Below are 19200 nucleotides of genomic sequence, written 5' to 3'. Positions count from 1 at the left end.
AGGGTTAGCAGCTGGGGGAGAGGGGTAGCAGCTTGGGGGAGAGGGGTAGCAGCTGGGGGGAGAGGGGTAGCAGCTGGGGGAGAGGGGTAGCAGCTAGGGAGAGAGGGGTAGCAGCTGGGGGGAGAGGGGTAGCAGCTTGGTGAGAGGGGTAGCAGCTAGGGGGAGAGGGGTAGCAGCTGGGGGGGCAGTGGTAGCAGCTGGGGGAGAGGGTAGCATCTGGGGGAGATGGGTTGCAGCTGGGGGGAGAGGGGTAGCAGCTTGGGGAGAGGGGGTAGCAGCTAGGGGAGAGGGGTAGCAGCTGGGGGGCAGTGGTAGCAGCTGGGGGAGAGGGTAGCATCTGGGGGGAGAGGGGTAGCAGCTGGGGGAGAGGGGTAGCAGCTGGGGGGAGAGGGGTAGCAGCTGGGGGTAGAGGGGTAGCAGCTGGGGGGAGAGAGGAAGCAGCTGGGGGAAGGGGTAGCAGCTGGGGGAGAGAGGAGTAGCAGCTGGGGATAGCAATGATGGGGGGGGGGGCAGGTAGAAGCTTGGGGGCCGAGAAAATCAGTGCACGCGTTTTCCTGCTCCTGGTGCCATAGTCAATGTCAACCCATCAAAAATCGGCTACAAACATCATTTTCCCATTTGATCGACCAATTATGATAATGGTTAACACAGTATGTGCTTTTGATTTTTAATGTGACGGCCTTGTTTGTATGTAGATTTAACAACCAAGCAAAATATTTCCAGAGCTTGCATTTATTAAGGCTATAAATGTTATGTGTATGTCATAAGAAAATTGTTCTAAATGGAGAATTGTATAGTAAGAGCTTTTAAATTCCATGTCATATTTGACTGCATTACACGGACGTACTATTAGAACATGACAGTTGTAAGAATTTGTTTATTTTGTTGGAATTCTTTGCATTTATTGGTAAATACATACCTAGATGCCCACAGACAAAACATTCTGAATTGAAATGAAAATAGTGTTTTAGATAATTGCCAAAATAAGTTATGTCCATTCAAAGGTTTTGCTCTTTTTCCAAATTCACATAATACAATTTTTCCAATTTTGTTTTTTTTGCTGTGTTCAATAATATCTAATCACATACCTTCTCACTCAATTATCTGGGTAAGAAGGTCACATGTATTATAAATACTTGTGTAAGTTACAGGTACCGTTAACTGCGCCAATTGACTCTATGTAAAGGGAGATTATTCTTAAAAGAAAAACATTCAGGAGTAAACCACACTCATGGTGGTGGGACTTTAACTCCATATCCTCTGATTTTAAGGCTTCATTTGGGGATGATATTTGAATATGTGAGAACTCTTACCACGGGAACCAAAACCCAAATTTAAAAAAAAAACAGGAAAATATAATTCCTTATAAGCTTGTGTAGGTAAAATGACCAAACAGAATTAATTTTGAAAATGCTCTCTATATACAATATTATGCACATGCATTTTAATTAAGCCAGGGTTTTGGGAGACGCCTCATTATATCATATGTATTAAAAGGGTTATTGATACACAAATTGATATTTAAACATCTGTAACTCTTCACACATATTTATACATTTTATTGCCTAATCTGATAATGAATTGACATTTTAGCAAAAGTGCTCATGCAATTAAACATATGAGAAGCTTTTGCCATGCTGTGGATATTTTAAGCAACAAGGATGTATTGTTAAAATATTTATCATTGTGTTAATGACAATTTTTGTTGAGAGGTCTAGATATTTTATCCAATAAGAAAACTTGTTGATATCATTGATTGTAATTTCATGGAAATAAAAACTTAAATGAATAACGAATTATTAATAACATTAACTATTAAAATAAATATTTATTTATGTTTTATGTCTCAAAATACCAAACACACTGTTCGCCTTAGAATGTTTATTATTTAAACTCAGTGTTTGAAAGATAAACAGAGCGCATTATTATTTTATATATGCATACGCCATTGCCAAAGGATTTGTCTTTTTAAGCCATAACCAATTAAAAGTGTTTGTAAAATAAATAATGCTTAAAATAGCTCAAACATTGGAATGTTCCTAAATACACTGCTCTATTTTTACTGAGTTATTAGTGCATTTTTCCTGGGTAAAACGCGATCCGGGATAAGCCTTCTGTCTCATAATGCAACACGTGCATATAAAGTCATTAAATGGCCCACTAGACGATAACTGTATCATTTTTTTATGCCTTTTTAAGTTGTCATAGAATATAAAATTAGAAAAATAAAACAAAGCTATTACTGTATTGCTTTATTTTGCTATGCATATATAATGGCCAAATACAGATATGGAATACAATATTTCAAAAACATGCATTATAAAAAAAACGTATGTAGAAGGAACACATTTGAGAATTATTGGTTGTATACATTCAAAATAAGACATAAACTTACATGTATTATATAAACTTGTTAAAACTGAATCTTAACTTATGTTGTTAATGTTAAAAATATTTCTAAAAAATACTCATCAATCACGAGTTCAGAGACCATACTTTTACATTAGTCACACCTTTAACATTCTATAAGTTAATGCATTTTTATCTCTACAAGATTTTTTCAGTCAATTTTGCATTTAAATTTACATGAAAGATGTATTGTATTTTAAGTTTTATTAATATTGTAATGTTTATTTTAGATGTTTTACTTGTAAAGAACTATTGAATGTAGATTTTATATTATAGTGCTATATAAATATGGATAATAAGAAAATTATACAAAGACTCGTTCCTTATCACTCTGCAATCATTTTAAATTAAATTCCTTAAAGCAGTCTAATAGCAGGGAAAGAGAGCAAAGCTTTACTTTAAAATAACTACAATTCCAATCAGACACAGTCTAATTATTGATTTCTACGTCAATATTGACATCAACTTTCCCGTTGTGAACTGAACCATGACCTGAACTAGCCTTGTCATCACGATGTTTTGATTTTGCATCATGGTGAACATAGTGTGAAACATGGTGGTCGTTAGAATGTTTCGAGGGTGAATCGTGGTGTTTGGAGCGTGAATCATGGTGTTTGGAGCGTGAATCATGGTGGGAATCATGGTGATCAGTTTTTGAATCATGATGATCAGACTTTGAATCATGGTGCTCAGTTTTGGAATCATGGTAATCAGACTTGGAATCATGGTGACCAGTTTGGGAATCATAGTGTTTGGAGCGTGAATCATGGTGTTTGGAACGTGAATCATGGTGTTTGGAACGTGAACCATGGTGAGAATCATGGTGATAGGTTTTTGAATCATGATGATCAGACTTAGGATCATGGCGATCAGACTTGGAATCATGATGATAAGACTTTGAATAATGGTGATCAGATTTAAAATCATGGTGATCAGACTTTGAATCATGGTGATCAGAATTCGAATAATGGTGATCAGACTTGGAATCATGGTGATCAGACTTGGAACCATGGTGTTTCGAGCGTGAGTCATGGTGTTTGGAGCGTGAATCATGGTGTTTGGAGCGTGAATCATGGTGATTAGACTTTGAAACATGATGATCAGACTTTGAATTATGGTGTTTGGAATGTGAATCATGGTGTTTGGAGCGAGAATCTTTGTGATCAGACTTTGAGTCATGGTGATCAGACTTTGAATCATGGAGATCAGATTTTGAATCATGGTGATCAGACTTTGAATCCTGATGATCAGACTTGGAATCATGTTGTTTGGAGCGTGCATCATGGTGATCAGACTTTGAATCATGGTGGTTAGACTTTGAATCATGGTGTTTGGAGCTTGAATCATGTGATCTTGAGCTTGAATCATGTGATTGTGAGCTTGAATCATGTGAATTTGATCTTGAATCGTGTGATTTTGAATGTGAATCAGTGTGCGCTGAATGTGAACCATGGTGCTTAGACTCAGAACTATGGTGATGATGATGGTGATGATGATGGTCAGCGTTATGATGTTCATCATGGTGTTTAGAGCTAGAATCATGGTGATCAAACGTTGAATCATTGTGTTTGGAACGTGAATCATGGTGTCTGGAGCGTGAATCATGGTGATCAGACTTTGAATCGTGGTAGTCAGACTTTGAATCATGGTGTTTTGAACGTGAATCATGGTGTTTTGAACGTGAATTATGGTGTTTTGAGCGTGAATCGTGTGATTTTGAGCTTGAATCATGTGATTTTGAGCTTGAATCATGTGCTTTCGAGTGTGAGTCATGGTGTTTAGAGCGTGAATGATGGTGCTTATGGTGATCAGCGTTATGGTGTTTATCAGTTACATTGTCTCCATGATGCTCACTTTCATGGTGATGTTTTGTTGCATTCTCTTCATGGTGCTTGCTGCCATGATGTGCCTCTTCAACGTTGGCATGGGGAGTCTCTGTAGTGTTCTCATGATGAGCAGTAGTGTGGTGCTCTGCGTCTCCACCATGATGTTGTTGTTCTGTGACAATTACTGGCTGAATTGAATTGACTTCCTCGGGTTGAAGGGTGACTCTATCTGATGTTGCTGCAGGTAGATTTGTTATATTACATAAGTAAACATACAATATTTAATGATCTATTAAAATTTGGAAAAATCTACTCTTATTAGACGGTACAAACACCTCTGACCCATTTTGTACCAATGCTAGTTTCATGCACATATTTTTAGTTGATATGGTAGGTGATTTTAAAAGGATTTTACTGGGTCAGCTTTGTTTATGCCCCAAGGTATGAGCTTTGTTTGTGCCCCAAGGTATGTTTGTTTTCCAAATTATACCAAAGTCTTGAGAAAATATATAATATAATAGAATTTTATATAATAAATTATTGTTTTTGTATTGTTTTCTAGAAAACAAAACTGGTGTTATTTATTGTCAAATAATGGAATCTATTTTGGGGATTAGGGAAATTGAAGCAAAGGAATTAAGACTCTTTGGCATTTTATTTTGGTGATAACCAACAGGTGTACAGTTTGGTCAAAGGCATTTAAGTCTGATTGGTTTGATAACTAACTGCTTACAAGCACCTGAACACCAAACCAGTTGTTATTTGGTCAATTCATACAATATTGTGGTATCCAGTTAAAGATTAAAATAACATATAACTAGAAATGGCGCGGCAGAGGCCGACGCGTATCCCCACGCCGCAAAGATGTTATATTAAAGGGCAATGTTGGGTGGACAAGGCCTATGTTGGTGGGGCCCCGGGGTGGGTAATGTGGACATAGATGGTCGAGATAGAACGTGTGGTCATAAGAGATGTTCAGAATTAATTTGAATTCAATTGGTGAATAAAAATTTGGGTACGAAAAAAAAATTGGGTACGAAAACAAATTGGGTACGAAAAAAAATTGAGTGCGAACAATTTTGGGTACGAAATTTTTTTGGGGTACAGGGAAGTAGTACCCGTGGACCTCTCGATAAATTTGAAAGAGGACGGGAACCAAGCTGCCTTTACCGTTATCAATGGCCCTGGGGTGGTTAATGTGGACATGGCTGGACGAGATAGACCGTGTTGTCATAAGAGATCTTCAGTATTAACTTGAAGTCAATTGGTGAATAAATGTTGAAGTTATGTTAAAACAAAATTTTGGGCCCCATCCCAACCACCATTGGCAAATATCTCCTCCTACACTATTAGCACTAAAACTTTGAAACTTACACACATGGTAGCTATGAGCATATGTGCGACGGAGCACTATTTGGAATTCTGATCTGACCCCTGGGTCAAAAGTTATTATCATGTGTGTCGCATGTTGTTAGTAAAATGAGTGAAAATGTTCTCATTTTACCCCATTTTACCCCCATAAAATTTGACCCAGGGGTCAGATCGAAATTCCACATAGTGCACGGTCGCACATATGCTCATAGCTTCCATGTGTGTAAGTTTCAAGGTTCTAGTGCTGATAGTGTAGGAAGAGATAGTGTCAGGGACACACGGACAGAACGCAGTGATCAATACAATATCCCCACGCTTTAAAAAGCTCTCCGCCATATGCCCCTCACCAGTCTTAAAAACGCTTGGATAAGTAGTGCTGTCAGTCGTGTAAGGTTCACCAGTATGTATGTTAGCATCGCAGGTGCAAGACGGCATTTCCATCTGTCCATCCATGCATCTCAGAGCATTAGTTTGGTTTTTCGTGCAACCCTTCTTGCAACTCCACTTCAAATCAATGTCGTGTTGCAGATAATCATTTGTATCAAGGTTTTCTGTTTTCACAATGTATTTATTGTACAAAATTTTGCAATGGCAAAAGCATCCAAACTGTGAATACATCCATTTCCGAGACCTTTCCTCACATTCATTAGGTGCACTGGTGCTGTCCGCTCCAATTCTTGTATTTGGGACATCAGTCTTACATTCCATGTAATACAGAGTATCAAGCAGTACAAAGTCATTCACGCAGGTTGAATTCATCCCATGGAACGTACCACAATCTAATGGTTTGCAAGTCGGTTTTGGGCCCCAAGTTCCATCACTCTGGCAAAACACGGAAGCATGACCTTCCAGCACATAAGAGTCTTCACAGGTTACTTTAACTACGCTTCCATAATCATTTTCTATTCCTCCATCTGTGGCTTGGAAAATACGTGCATGATCTATAACCCCGAAATCTGGACACATATTGACATCGCATGTTGGTGGATTCCTATCAAACTTCAAATCAACACGACACAGCAACTGGCTATTTCCTTTCAATGTGTAGCCTGTATTACATTGAAATGTGATGTTAGTGCCAATTTTGTAGGATGTGTTTCCGACAATTATACCATTTCTAGGATTATTCATTGTCTCACAAAACTGTTCATAGCATGTGAGGGATCCTTCCCAACTGCTTCCCCTGCAATAATGTATCCGACTACCTTGAAGTCCAAAACCAGTATTACAGGTGAATGTAACGTTTTCACCATAAGCGTATGATGACTGGACTGGACTGAAGGCGGCATTCTGGACCGCAGGAGGAGGAGGGCAGTCCGCAAGAGCTAATGCTAAATATGTAAAAAAAAAGTGAACAAATTGAGAAACTCATACGACGAAAGGCAATATCTGTTGAATGTGCTTTAATATGTTTATTAATTATAAAACATGTTTACGCAACTTCAAGACAGATCTTCAAAAGAACAAGAAATGTGTTTGTCAAAAACACAATGCCCCCTACTGCGCCGCTTTGAAGCCATATATTTGACCTTGAAGGATGACCTTGACCTTTCACCACTCAAAATGTGCAGCTCCATGAAATACACATGCATGCCAAATATCAAGTTGCTATCTTCAATATTGCAAAAGTTATGGGCAATGTTAAAGTTATCGGACGGTCGGACAGACTGACTGACGGACTGACCTACAGTTCAAAAACTATATGCCAACCTTCGGGGGCATAAAAAAACAATGATGTTTATGCAGCTTACTTCGTAAAATAGTAATTGACTAAAAACTATTCCATTTTCTCACAAGTAAATGAAGCAAAATCATCATTTTAAAATAATGACAAGATCAACATATACAGTATATACGGCTATATTACATGTATGTAAATAAACTAAAAAATTGAGAAAATAAGTATTGAACAGATTGGCAAAGACCATATGAAATATTGCAATACCATTCACACCATTCCATATGAATTTTATTATGCACAGGGGCATAGACATAGACCTGTGAATGTGTGTGATTGGGGGGGGGACTGATGGTACCCATTTCCTTTTATTGCCTGTTCGATTTTTTTATGTATTTAAATGTTGTTTTTTTATATTCAATTGTGTTTAGATGATAATAATGCTTGATTGGTCATTGAACGCTCGGGTACTACTTATACAACTCGGTTACAGTCTAATATCGACAGGTTACATAGTATATTTACCGTACCCGGGGTACATGTAAGTGTACTAAAGAGTACCCGGGGTACATTTAAGTAGTACCCGAGCCGACAATGATCAATCGAGCGTTAATTAGGTCAATCAAATTAAATTAATTTCAGGTTTTATGTGTTGTCAAAGAAAAATGGATTACAAAATTAAGGTAAAGTGTGCTGAGAAAAAACTCCTGTTCATCAGCTATGTAATATATGGTAGCATAGAGGTGACATTCATTCCACTTTTTTAAAATTGCACTCCTCTTTTTGTCTATCTAGTGGCCTCGACTTAGCAACTCGAGGCCACGACATACTTACTCGTGGAAACGAGTTAGCTATGTCGTGGCCAAGAGATAGAAACAAGAGCATCGCATAGCGGGTGCAAACGCTCGGCCGCGGGTGCATTTTTAATTTTTTTTAGAGGTCACAGTGACCTTGATCTTTGACCTAGTGACCCAAAATGGGTGTGGCGTGTGGAACTCATCAAGGTCTGCTACATATGAAGTTTCAAAACTTATAGGTGGAAGCACTTTGATTTTAGAGCCAAGGTTAAGGTTGTAGCATGACGCGGTCGGTGGACGAGCTCGCTATGACAATAATTTGGGTTTTCTCCGAAACAGCTGAGCTAAAAAGAGAAGTGCAAAACTACATAAAAGAGGAGTGCAATTAAAAAAAGAGCGGTGCAGTCAATAAAGGAGTGGTTCATTAAACAAAAGAGGAGATAATTTTAGCTATCTCGAGGGAACAAACTAGTCAGCCAATCAAAAATTTGCGTTACGTGTGTAAAGATTCTGTACGCATATATATATATAGCTGGCCAAAGCGGGCTTTTACTGTGATGATTACTTTCCTGTGTATAAAGATCTGCATGGACGACCATATGGAACAATTTGATTGGCTGCCTAAATCGTGGCCACGAGTTAGCTAAGTCGGGATCTCGAGATAGCTAAAATTTTCTCCCCCTTTGTTGATGATTACTTCACTTTGTATAAAGATCACCATGAACGACCATATGGAACAATTTGATTGGCTGACTAACTCGTGGCCACGAGTTAGGTAAGTCGGGATCTCGAGATAGCTTAAATTCTCTCCTCTTTTGTTTAATGCACCCTTGCTTTATTTACTGCACCACTCTTTTTTTAATTGCACTCCTCTTTTATTTAATTTTGCACTCCTCTTTTTCTATCTCGTGGCCACGACATAGCTTACTCGTGGCCACGATTTAGTGCAATTTAAAACTAGAAATGGCGTTGCAGAGGCCGACGCGTACCCCCTCGCCGCATAGATGTTATATTAAAAGGCAATTTTAGTGGCAAGGCCTATGTTGTTGGGGCCCCGGGATGGGTAATATGGACATGGATGGTCGATATAGACCGTGTTGTCATAAGAGATGTTCAGTATTAATTTGAATTTCAATTGGTGAATAAATGAAGAAGTTATGTTAAAACAAAATTTTGGGCCCCACCCAACCCCCTTTGGCCACTATCTCCTCCTACACTATTAGCACTACAACCTTGACCTGACCCCTGGGTCAAAATTTATTATCATGTGCATCGCATGTTGGTGGTAATATGAGTGCAAATGTCCTCATTATACCCCATTTTACCCTATAACTTTTGACCCAGGGGTCAGATCAAAATTCCAAATAGTGCACCGTCGCACATATGCTTATAGCTACCATGTGTGTAAGTTTCAAGGTTCTAGTGCTAATAGTATAAGAGGAGATAGTGTCCAGGACACGTGGACAGAACGCGGAGATCAATACAATATCCCCACGCTTTTAAAAGCGTGGAGATAATAAGTACAATTGTAAAAGACATATAAATAATGGGACTTTAAGGCAACATTCTATTTTGTACGATCTGCTTTTTCTGTTCAAAACATTTTGGCAAAAACAATTGAACTTTTTGTTTTAATATGATAAAAACAGATTCCATGAAATGTTAATTATCCATTTTAAATGGAAAGTCTGGATGATCAAAAAAGTGATTTGTTTCCTTTCGGAGACAAAGTCGAGATTTATTTTTTACATAATTTACCATCACTCTGCTCTCTTTCGAAGGGTGTTGCTGTTACCGCGGCAACCAGGAGAATCCCAGACACCAACAGTATTGTTCCGTGACCCATATTTTCTCTCATGAAACAACAAACAAGAAGGCTGTGAGAACCAATAATGCTCACCTGAGAAATATAAATAATCTGACCTATTGTTGCAACAGGTTTGTGGCATAATTATCTTACATGGAGATAGTTGTTGTAAGTTCAACAAAAATGTTATTTGTTTGCACTAAGATCTTGGAAACATGAAGATATTTAGTTATGCAAGCATTTTTTTATGGTTTACTCTCTTTTAAGATATACACTTTTTTTCTCCATTTTCACGAGGATATTAAAATTGAAAGAAATCTTTCAAATATTTAAAAGTTGATTTAAGGATTATGAACAAAAGGAGCAAAATCTTAACCTGTAATGCACAAAAATATAAATTTATGGTCGATGAGAAAAAAAAGAGATGGCCTGGTAAGTGGATTACCCATGATATAAGTCAGTCAAGGGCCGTCCCATCAGTTTGGGAAATTTTTATTGTTTTTTTTTTTAAACCCTGCTAGAATTGAGCAACAGTTGATATTTGGGAATTTCTAGGAGTTTAAATTAAATGATATTTTACTCATAGACATACAATTGCTTTTATGTGGGTTTATCACATGTGATTTTATTCGCGTATTTGTGAAATGTTAGCATTTTAGCATAAATTGTACGCTTGGATTCTTTCCTTTGTGTGCATTTTTTATTTATGGATACTTGTTATAGGTAAAATGAGGTCATACCAGTATACTAAAAGACCTATGCATCAGTCAACTGAAATTACTTCCAGTACCGAAACTGATATATTCATCATAAAAAATAAAGAATTACTATTATTTGACCATTCATTCAAGGATAAGCCATACAAACTTATTTCCTTTTTCTTTTCAATATATTCTGTGCTTTTACAGAAGCAACACGAAGAGTGAGGAACAGTTTTAGGCCACAAGGAATCCTGGGCCAACGTAGGTGTGCCCTGACTGAGAAATGAACAAATGACCTCTGGATGATAGTATTCCTGTGTTTTACCTATATATAAAGACTACAGTCTGAACTTCATATAGATGCATTTAAGTAAGTGCCAGACTAATATTGGTAACCTATTCAATTGTGGTGAAAATATTATTTTTCATACTGTTATCAAGTGAAATTGAGTAAAGCATTGTTCAATACATTTAATGTTACATAATTAAACAGTGCTATGCATGCTTGGAAAACACCTTATATATGGTTCCGAAATAATTCAAACCCATAATTTATGCTTGCTTAATTCATAAATTTCAGGTCGGTCTAGTCAAGGTTTTCAAAAAAGCAAAGCGTTACTTCTGACTATGTACAAAATAGACTAAACTACATAGAAATAAAACAATGAGAGTATAAAAGGGCATCAGCTTGAGTCAACATACACTTAGTAGATACCTGGCAGGTCACTTTTATGCTTTGGACCAGGGGGCTGGGGTTTCCATTTCTTAAAAGTCACCAAACACTTTCTTATCGTGTGAATGTATACATCTTTATTTTAACAGAATGCAACTTCACAAAAAATGCACAACCCCCATCAAAGGTCCTTTTCAGCAACATATTTACACTTTGAAATACATTTTTGTTTATAAAATGTAGTTTCTTATTTCACGCCGGGTATGCGAATACTTCGTTGACGGATGGCACTTCACTAACAGAGAACAACAAAAGCCACGCGCGCGAGGTGAGTTCTTCAGCTTTTTTGTATTTATGTTCTGTTTATTTGGTTTTTAGACACATAACATTGTTTGGGTGATTAATGGTATAGCACTTCGTATTGCGAAGAAAGAAATTCGTGGAAAAACGGTGAATTATTAAAAAAAAAACGATAAAATTCCATCGATAATCAGCATGAATTGAATGATCAGTACATATTTTAACAAAATAAACATACTTGGAAATAAATCAAGAACGTGCTTACCATCCGAAATAAAAGATCAATATATCCAGTAATGTTACAACATGTTACATTTTAGTTTACTAATGTATTTGAGAAAATTCAAATGTTTTAAGAGTCGCATGCACATTTTTCATCTGCACTTCGTTTACCGATCATCTAAAAAACAATGGCACTTCGTTTCCCGACATCTAGACACTTTTTTCCAGATATAACACACTCGTTTTTTGTGAATCAAAAATGCAAAATTCGCTGTGGAATACTGTTAAAACACTTCTAAACCCTTCTAAAATACTTGGTAAAATACACAACAATTCCTTGTGTGAGTTTTTTGTTTACAGATGATGAACCCATAATATCTACTTCATCGGGAAGCTCTTCATCTTCACACTCAAATGGAAGATATCTGCACGATGCCAACTTGTCTTTACCAGAAGTGTTGAGCTTTTGCGTTTTGGAGTTGTGCGGGTGATGAAGGTTTGCGAACCCCTTACTTCAATAGTTTTCCCCTCATTCTCCAATCTTATGGGAATTATCCCTTCGTGGGACTTCGACTGGTACTTAAGCAATCCAGTTTCGCCTTGAAGAATAAGCTCTCTGTATTTTAAAGTCTTGCACTTGTGGCCTTTTACACAATGCTCCACACTTTCCGAATATTCATCTGTTTTGTATGTAGGTGATGTACAATAGAAGCACCTATACTTCGAAAGTGTCTTCTTATCCATGGGTTCAGATCCTGTGAAAAGACAAAACAATAATACAGTTGAAAGAACAGACGTGACGAATACCCCCACATGCCGCATTGACACAAAATATTTTACGTGTTGTCTTCACACAAAAACAGCGGACACCATGCTCAATGTTTAAAACGCACTAAGTGACCCGTGACGAAGTTTTGACCCCGCATGGCCCATGTTTGAACTTTGCCTATACATCATCAAAATACAACTTCTGACCAAGTTTGGTGAATATCTGATGAATACTACTTGAATTAGAGAGCGGACATCATGCTGAATGTTAAAAAACGCACCAAGTGACCCCGTGACCTTGTTTTTGGCCCGGCATGGCCCATGTTCAAACTTGGCCTAGACATCATCTTAATTCAACTTCTGACCAAGTTTGGCAAATATTGGATGAACACTACTTGAATTAGAGAGCGGACACCATGCTGAATGTTTAAACCGCACTAAGTGACCCCGTGACCTAGTTTTTGACCCGTCATGACCAATATTCAAACTTGACATAGACATCATCTAGATACCACTTCTGACCAAGTTTGGTGAAAATCGGATGAAAACCGAGAAAGCGGACACTTATACGGACCGACCGACCGACAGACAGACGAGTTCTATCCTATATAGCACCCTAAACTTCGTTTGTGGGGGTATACTAAGTACTGACTCCATAATATGACATTTAAACATTTTATGTACGCTATCCTTTTTTCCAGAATCAGTTGTTTTTACGATTTAATTTTACCCGTATTTCTTTAAACTCAACCAATACAGTGATTTAGGGTCAGGTGAATCGCACTTCGAGCAAACGTAAGCGTTGCGTAAAGGGAAGTGCTCCCTATAAGCAGGGCTCAAAATTAAGGGAGTTTTACCATTCTCTTTTTAATTTTGTTGCTACGCATAAGTATCGTCTTTATGATGCGATTCAAATAAGCACAACCGACATAGGATTTTATGAAGAACAAATGTGTATTTGCCTCATAAAGACCCCTTCACTACCGATATCTAGAGCCCTGCTATAAGTAAAATTAAACACGATTGTGTTGATCCGCATAATCCGTTGTATTTTCATTTCTCTGAATCTCAAGTTACCAATAAAAAACAAGTTCATTATGTACACATTTATTTAATAATAAATATCTTATTTGAAAATTGCAATTATAATAAACATAGTATAAATTAATAGTAATGTGATTTTTGAAAAATATATTTTCAAAATGTTTCGTATGAATAGCCATAATATCAATAAATGCATTTAAGGTAGAAGATAAAACTCAGTTATTAGAGTGCCCGCTTTGTTGAAAGTCTCCGTAATCTGAAGTGCCCTTTATCGGTAAACAAAGTGCCTGCAACTTTATGTATGCCACCTATTACAACATGCACTATTTTTGTTTATATTTCATTGAATACTATCAAAATTTCAGTATTTGAAGCACAGTGATTACTCTACATGCTGGAATAGCAAACAAATTCTTGCAATAATTCTAAGTAGTTTTATTTTGTTAAAATGTTTACTGTTCATCCAGTTTATGCTGTTTTCCGATCGAATTTTCTATTTGTTGGGCAAAACTGTACCATTCTTCCGTGAAATTGTGTATTCCCAATACAAAAGGATACACCATTTATCAACTCGACCATGTGTCTTGTCTTAAAAACTAATCTTTAGGATATAACTTTAAATAAAACAGAGGAACTTACCTCTCGCGCGTGGCGTTTGTTGTTCTCTGTTAGTGAAGTGCCATCCGTCAACGAAGTATTCGCATACCCGGCGTGTATTTGAAATAATTGTTTTAAATCGTTGACAACTGTTTACAATTGTTTTGAATTAAATCTATTTCGGTTGACTACTGGTGCTAGTTGCCAAGGCGCATTAAGATAATTAGCTTATAGTTTAAATTGTAACACAATTCACACATTGTTTTGTAAAGAAATCGAAAGATATCAAGTCTTTGCTATTCTGCTACAATAATGGACATATAGACTAATGTTTTGAAAATATTTCCAATAGTTCTGAAAAACAGTCTAAAATGCCCATGCTAAATGCGCTCTGACTAATTCATTACAAGTTTCTCTCTGTAAAATAAAACTCCACAAACACATTTTATGTAACACTGCAGCTTTACATTTACACAAAATGTAAATGTTGTTTGAATTTTATTTTAATTATTTTCATTGTCTTTGTCAGCCAGTTAAGTTCAAAGTAGTATTTATTAAAATGATGTTGAAACTTTAATATATAGAGGATATTTGTTGGATTTGGTGGAATATCGTTGTTAATTCACAAGTGGTAATAGAAAATGATATGGCCACAAGTGAAAATAGATTTGTTTCTATGCTCACGAGTGAATTAAAATCGATATTCCACCAAATCCAACAAATTTTATTTTTATTTAATGCTTACAAATGATTATGTGTGTATTTTTGCCATTGTGGACAATATATAATTCACCTTTTGGCGCCCTAAAATGTTATAACATGTTTTCTAAATGGAAGCTATAATGGGCTTGTTTTTATTAACATCAATGCAGAGTAGTCTCCTTTGGTAAAGTTGCCTTTAATTAGGGGTCACAATGGGGAAACCAAAGATATCTAAAAATAGTTCCGGTAATACAATGAAAATTATCGATAATTTTCACTGTAATTTTTCACTGTTTGAAACAGTGAAATATTAGTTTTAATTCACTGATAATTCTCTATAACTCATTAGAAAGCATAAAATAAATTGCAATAAAACTGACGTCATTCGCTTATTCATGAATAAATCAATCATCAATCATATATTATCAATCATCATATTCATTAATGAAATAAATTCCATAATGTTTTTTATTGTTGAAGGATATTAGTGAATCGTGCTGGTGAATGTAATTTATACATCAATGAAAAGTTGATAATACTTATAGTACTCATTCATTTTATTCAGAAATACAAAAAAGGGCAAATCTAAACAATATTTTTCTATTATTTATTTCTATTAAATTTTGATTATTTGTTGCAAAATTACCCTCAGTCAGAGTATTGATTCTTGTAATCTCATTTGCTCAGCACCCAAGATTTAATTCCTACATACATATACTCCTTATTATGGGTTATAAGACAACAAACTAAGATAACTGTTTGTTTAACATGGACTGTTATACAATTACTTTATGTTCAGCACAAGCAGTCCATGTCCTGAAAAACTGACTTATTGTATTGAATCCATCTATCATTGTTCTACCGACCTTACCTGCTCATAAAGATAAAATAGACAAACTCAGGTACAATAGTTTAAATTTATCTTTTGTTTTTGTAAATTTCTAAAGCAAAAATTTATCATAAAATTATAAAGCTTTTTAACTTTTTCCATTGATAAATTTGAAATCCGTAAAAGTGCATTGAAATATGCAGATTAGTCATAAAGTCTGAACTGCTCAGTAATTAGCGTATTAGATTTTGGTCCCAAAAGATAGCCATCAAGCAAATGGTTAGACATTTCAGCCAAGCTTCTTTTTTTTTTTTTGGGGGGGGGGGGGGGGGGTAGGTTTTCACGTTAATTGTATGTGATAACTTTTTTCAGAAATAACTTTGATTGTGAATAGAATTGTGCAGAAAAATAAAGTGCAAGACATACTTCTTCTTGAACTGAAGATCTTATGAATTATTTATTGATTATAAGCTGCAATCAGAATGCGTAATGCTTGCACAAAAATATATAACCTTTTTATGTAGGGCCAAAAAAATAGGTCCGTTTCCGGTCGCCTGACCGTGTATCCCGAATCGGCGCCGACCCTCAACTTTTGATTGGGGCCGCCAAAAAAAAAAATAAATAAATAAATAAACAATAAATTCGTTAATTTTCGTTCATATAAAATGTAACATCAAGAAAACAAAGCATAGATATTAATGTATTTCTTATTATAAGCTTTAGTAGCCTTCCATTCTAGTATCCGGAAAAAAATCCCTACTTACCGACCCTGTTTTTTTTCCAAGGAGACCAGAAACGGACCTTATATTTTTTGGCTTAGCCTACAAATCACACAGTGTGTTTAACAGTAGGTTACAAATTAGCTATAACAATAAATAGTGTAACCTATCTATTGTAGGAATGATAAATCTCAAATGGTCGATTTCAGTTGTAAATTATATCTGTAACAGCAATAACCAAACATTTAGTATCGAAAAAACTAAAATATTGTGAAAACTAAGCACTACAAAGATTTAGTTTTTAAATATTTAAGTTATTTGTATTTATTAACCCCAGAAAAAAAACCTGACATAACGAATATATTCCCCATATGACCCTACATCCACATACTGAGATTTAACAAACAAGGATAAGGCAAGAATTGTATCATCCTATTGTAATGATGTTAAATAACCTTATAATATTCATGGTAATATTTTCTGACAATTTACAAAACAAATTCAAATTATATCATCAATTTGTTAACCTTGCCGAAAAAAATCATTACTCAAAGTGAGCTGAAACAGGATCACATTATTCAAGGTACCTTATTCTAAATTTTCAGTCGTTCAGCTAAAATAAATTATGGTAAAGTTTGTTCGATTAACCAGCTTTTTTAGAAAGGTTATTAACTATTAAACGTATATAGGTATATATATATATATATATATATATATATATATATATATGTATATATATATATATATATATATATATATAAATGTATATAGGTAATAAATGACATCAGTAAATAAAAAGATATTATTTGTCAACAGTTTAAAAATTATTTTACTCACCAATATTCATTATATTTAATGTGAAAATTTCAAAGTATGTATAATCGTTTTCAAAAAAGGAAGATACATTTAATATAAAGATATACATGTAAATCATCAGAGAAAAAAAACACAACTTAATTTCAATTAAAAGTATGTTTATTAGAAAAAATAAATACAAAAAATTCATATTTCATTTAACATTATACTAAATATTTTGTCCTGTTAACTGTAACCGTATTAATTTATAGACACAATTGAGTGCACACGAAAACAAGTATACAAGTTTAACGAAACAATACATACTTCTGAAATAGCCCATAAGGCCAGAATATAACAAGAGCACCGCCGAGCGGTTGCAGACCGCTCATCTGTTTTTCTTTTTGAAGGTGAAGGGACCTATATCAATACTTCAATCAAAGGGAGGGAGGGGTGGAGGTGGGCGTATAGTGTAGGGGTGTGGTCATTTATTACATTATCTTCAAAATATAAGAAAAACATGCAAACAAAAAAAAAATGTTGGGGGGGGGGGGTTGTTGGGTGGGATGGTTGGACGTCTTTCAAAATTAAATAATAACAATTAATAATTGTGGGTTTTTAACCATGTTTAAACAAAAATTGGGGGGGGGGGGGGGGAGGGGGCCGGGGGTCGGTCAAATGAAATCAAATATGATAGCAAAGTTTATTAATTCGACCTTGAGTCAAGGTCATTCAAAGGTTAATGACAAATTCAACTTGCCAGGTACAGAACCCTCATGATAGTATGAACTTATTTGAAGTTTGAAAGCAATAGCCTTGATAATTAAGAAGTAAACAGGAACAGTTTAACAATATTCAAAGTTACTAAGTCAAAAAAGGGCCATAAATCCGTTAAAATGGAAACCAGAGTTATGCAACTTGTCCTGTACAGTTTCTTTATGATAGTTAGCGAGTGTTCCAAGTCTGAAAGCAAAAGCTATGATACTTTCAGAGTAAAGTGGACCAAGTATAAAGGGGAAATAATTCTGTCAAAATGCCAGTCAGAGTTACATAACTTTGCCTGCACAGTCCCCTTAAGATACTTGGTAAGTGTTGCAAGTATTAAAGTAATATCTTTGATACTTTAGGAGTTAAGTGGACCTTAACACAAAACTTAACAAAATTTTCAATTTTCTAAGTATGAAAAGGGCACAAAATTCAGTCAAAATGCCAGCCAGAGAAATCTTACTTTGCCTGCCCAGTCCCTAATGATAGTAAGTACCGGTAACTGTACCAGTTTGAATGCAATAGCTTTTATACTTTATGAGATAAGTGGACCTAAACAACAAAACTTAACCGGACGCCGACGCCGACGCTCAGTTGGTGACAATAGCACATTATTTTTATTTCAAAAAAATAGACGAGCTAAAAATGAATGATTTGCTATGTGGTACTATGAAGTAGCTTCTTAGACGTTTCGCTAATATTAATCAGAACTGCAATGCACATTATCATGAATTTATTATGAAATGTAACATTCACACAGTCCTGCACCAAACAAATTCCCATCTGATGATTTAACATTTCATCATAAACATACTATATTAACAAAAGCTTCACTCACCAGTTGAAGGTAAATATCTGACTACCGGTATGTTTTTTCATTCAACAAGATGCCCACACAAATGCGGTGCCCTCCGAAGAAATAAGCCCTTATTTGGCATTGTATGCATGTGGCTCCTAGTTTATACCTGTCAGCCAGAACTTGGATTGGTCTGTGGGAAAGGCTGATTCAGCAGGCCATTGTTTTTATGTCTCGTGTGCCAAGGTTGTTAACCCTTGTGCAAAGGACTCAACTTGTTGTCCCCATAGGCCAAATGGTTTACAGCTGCAAATCATTGCAAATTCTTTGATGCATCTTGTAAGTAGGTCGTTTTGAGTGTTTCCACTTAATTACTATTTTGGTGGACTTTGTAGATTTAG

General features: G+C 35.8%; 2 protein-coding genes across 5 annotated transcripts; both read right to left on the bottom strand.

Annotated features, from left to right (window-relative positions):
* Positions 1-4: 4 nt before the first annotated feature.
* On the bottom strand, positions 5-1949 carry LOC127839794 (uncharacterized). The gene is made up of 2 exons (XM_052368181.1): positions 1945-1949; positions 5-482 (listed from the first exon to the last, which is right to left on the bottom strand). Exons 1-2 carry the CDS (start codon positions 1947-1949, stop codon positions 5-7), a joined length of 483 nt encoding a protein of 160 aa, XP_052224141.1.
* Positions 1950-2237: 288 nt separating this feature from the next.
* On the bottom strand, positions 2238-19019 carry LOC127837526 (histidine-rich glycoprotein-like). Of its 4 annotated transcripts, none has more exons than XM_052364690.1 (4): positions 18842-19015; positions 9840-9937; positions 5954-6385; positions 2238-4473 (listed from the first exon to the last, which is right to left on the bottom strand). In XM_052364690.1, exons 1-4 carry the CDS (start codon positions 18880-18882, stop codon positions 2840-2842), a joined length of 2205 nt encoding a protein of 734 aa, XP_052220650.1. In that variant the 5' UTR covers positions 18883-19015; the 3' UTR covers positions 2238-2839. The 4 variants fall into 4 exon arrangements, with proteins under 4 accessions (XP_052220650.1, XP_052220648.1, XP_052220649.1 ...); XM_052364688.1 differs by having other exon boundaries at positions 5954-6937; positions 18842-19011; XM_052364689.1 differs by having other exon boundaries at positions 5954-6937; positions 9840-9934; positions 18842-18996.
* Positions 19020-19200: the final 181 nt, after the last annotated feature.

The sequence above is a fragment of the Dreissena polymorpha genome, chromosome 7, assembly GCF_020536995.1.
Source record: "Dreissena polymorpha isolate Duluth1 chromosome 7, UMN_Dpol_1.0, whole genome shotgun sequence".
Lineage (NCBI taxonomy): Eukaryota > Metazoa > Mollusca > Bivalvia > Myida > Dreissenidae > Dreissena > Dreissena polymorpha.
The sequence above is the reverse complement of the archived record's forward strand: the minus strand, read 5'-3'. Positions and strand labels throughout refer to the sequence as shown.

Coding starts and splice junctions, on each gene's coding strand:
- LOC127837526 (XM_052364688.1), bottom strand. CDS start 18,882: ATGAAAAAACATACCGGTAGTCAGATATTTACCTTCAACTG. Junction 9,938..18,841: donor CAGATATTTACCTTCAACTG/GTGAGTGAAGCT, acceptor TTGTTGTTTCAT/GAGAGAAAATATGGGTCACG. Junction 6,938..9,839: donor CGAAAGAGAGCAGAGTGATG/GTAAATTATGTA, acceptor TTACATATTTAG/CATTAGCTCTTGCGGACTGC.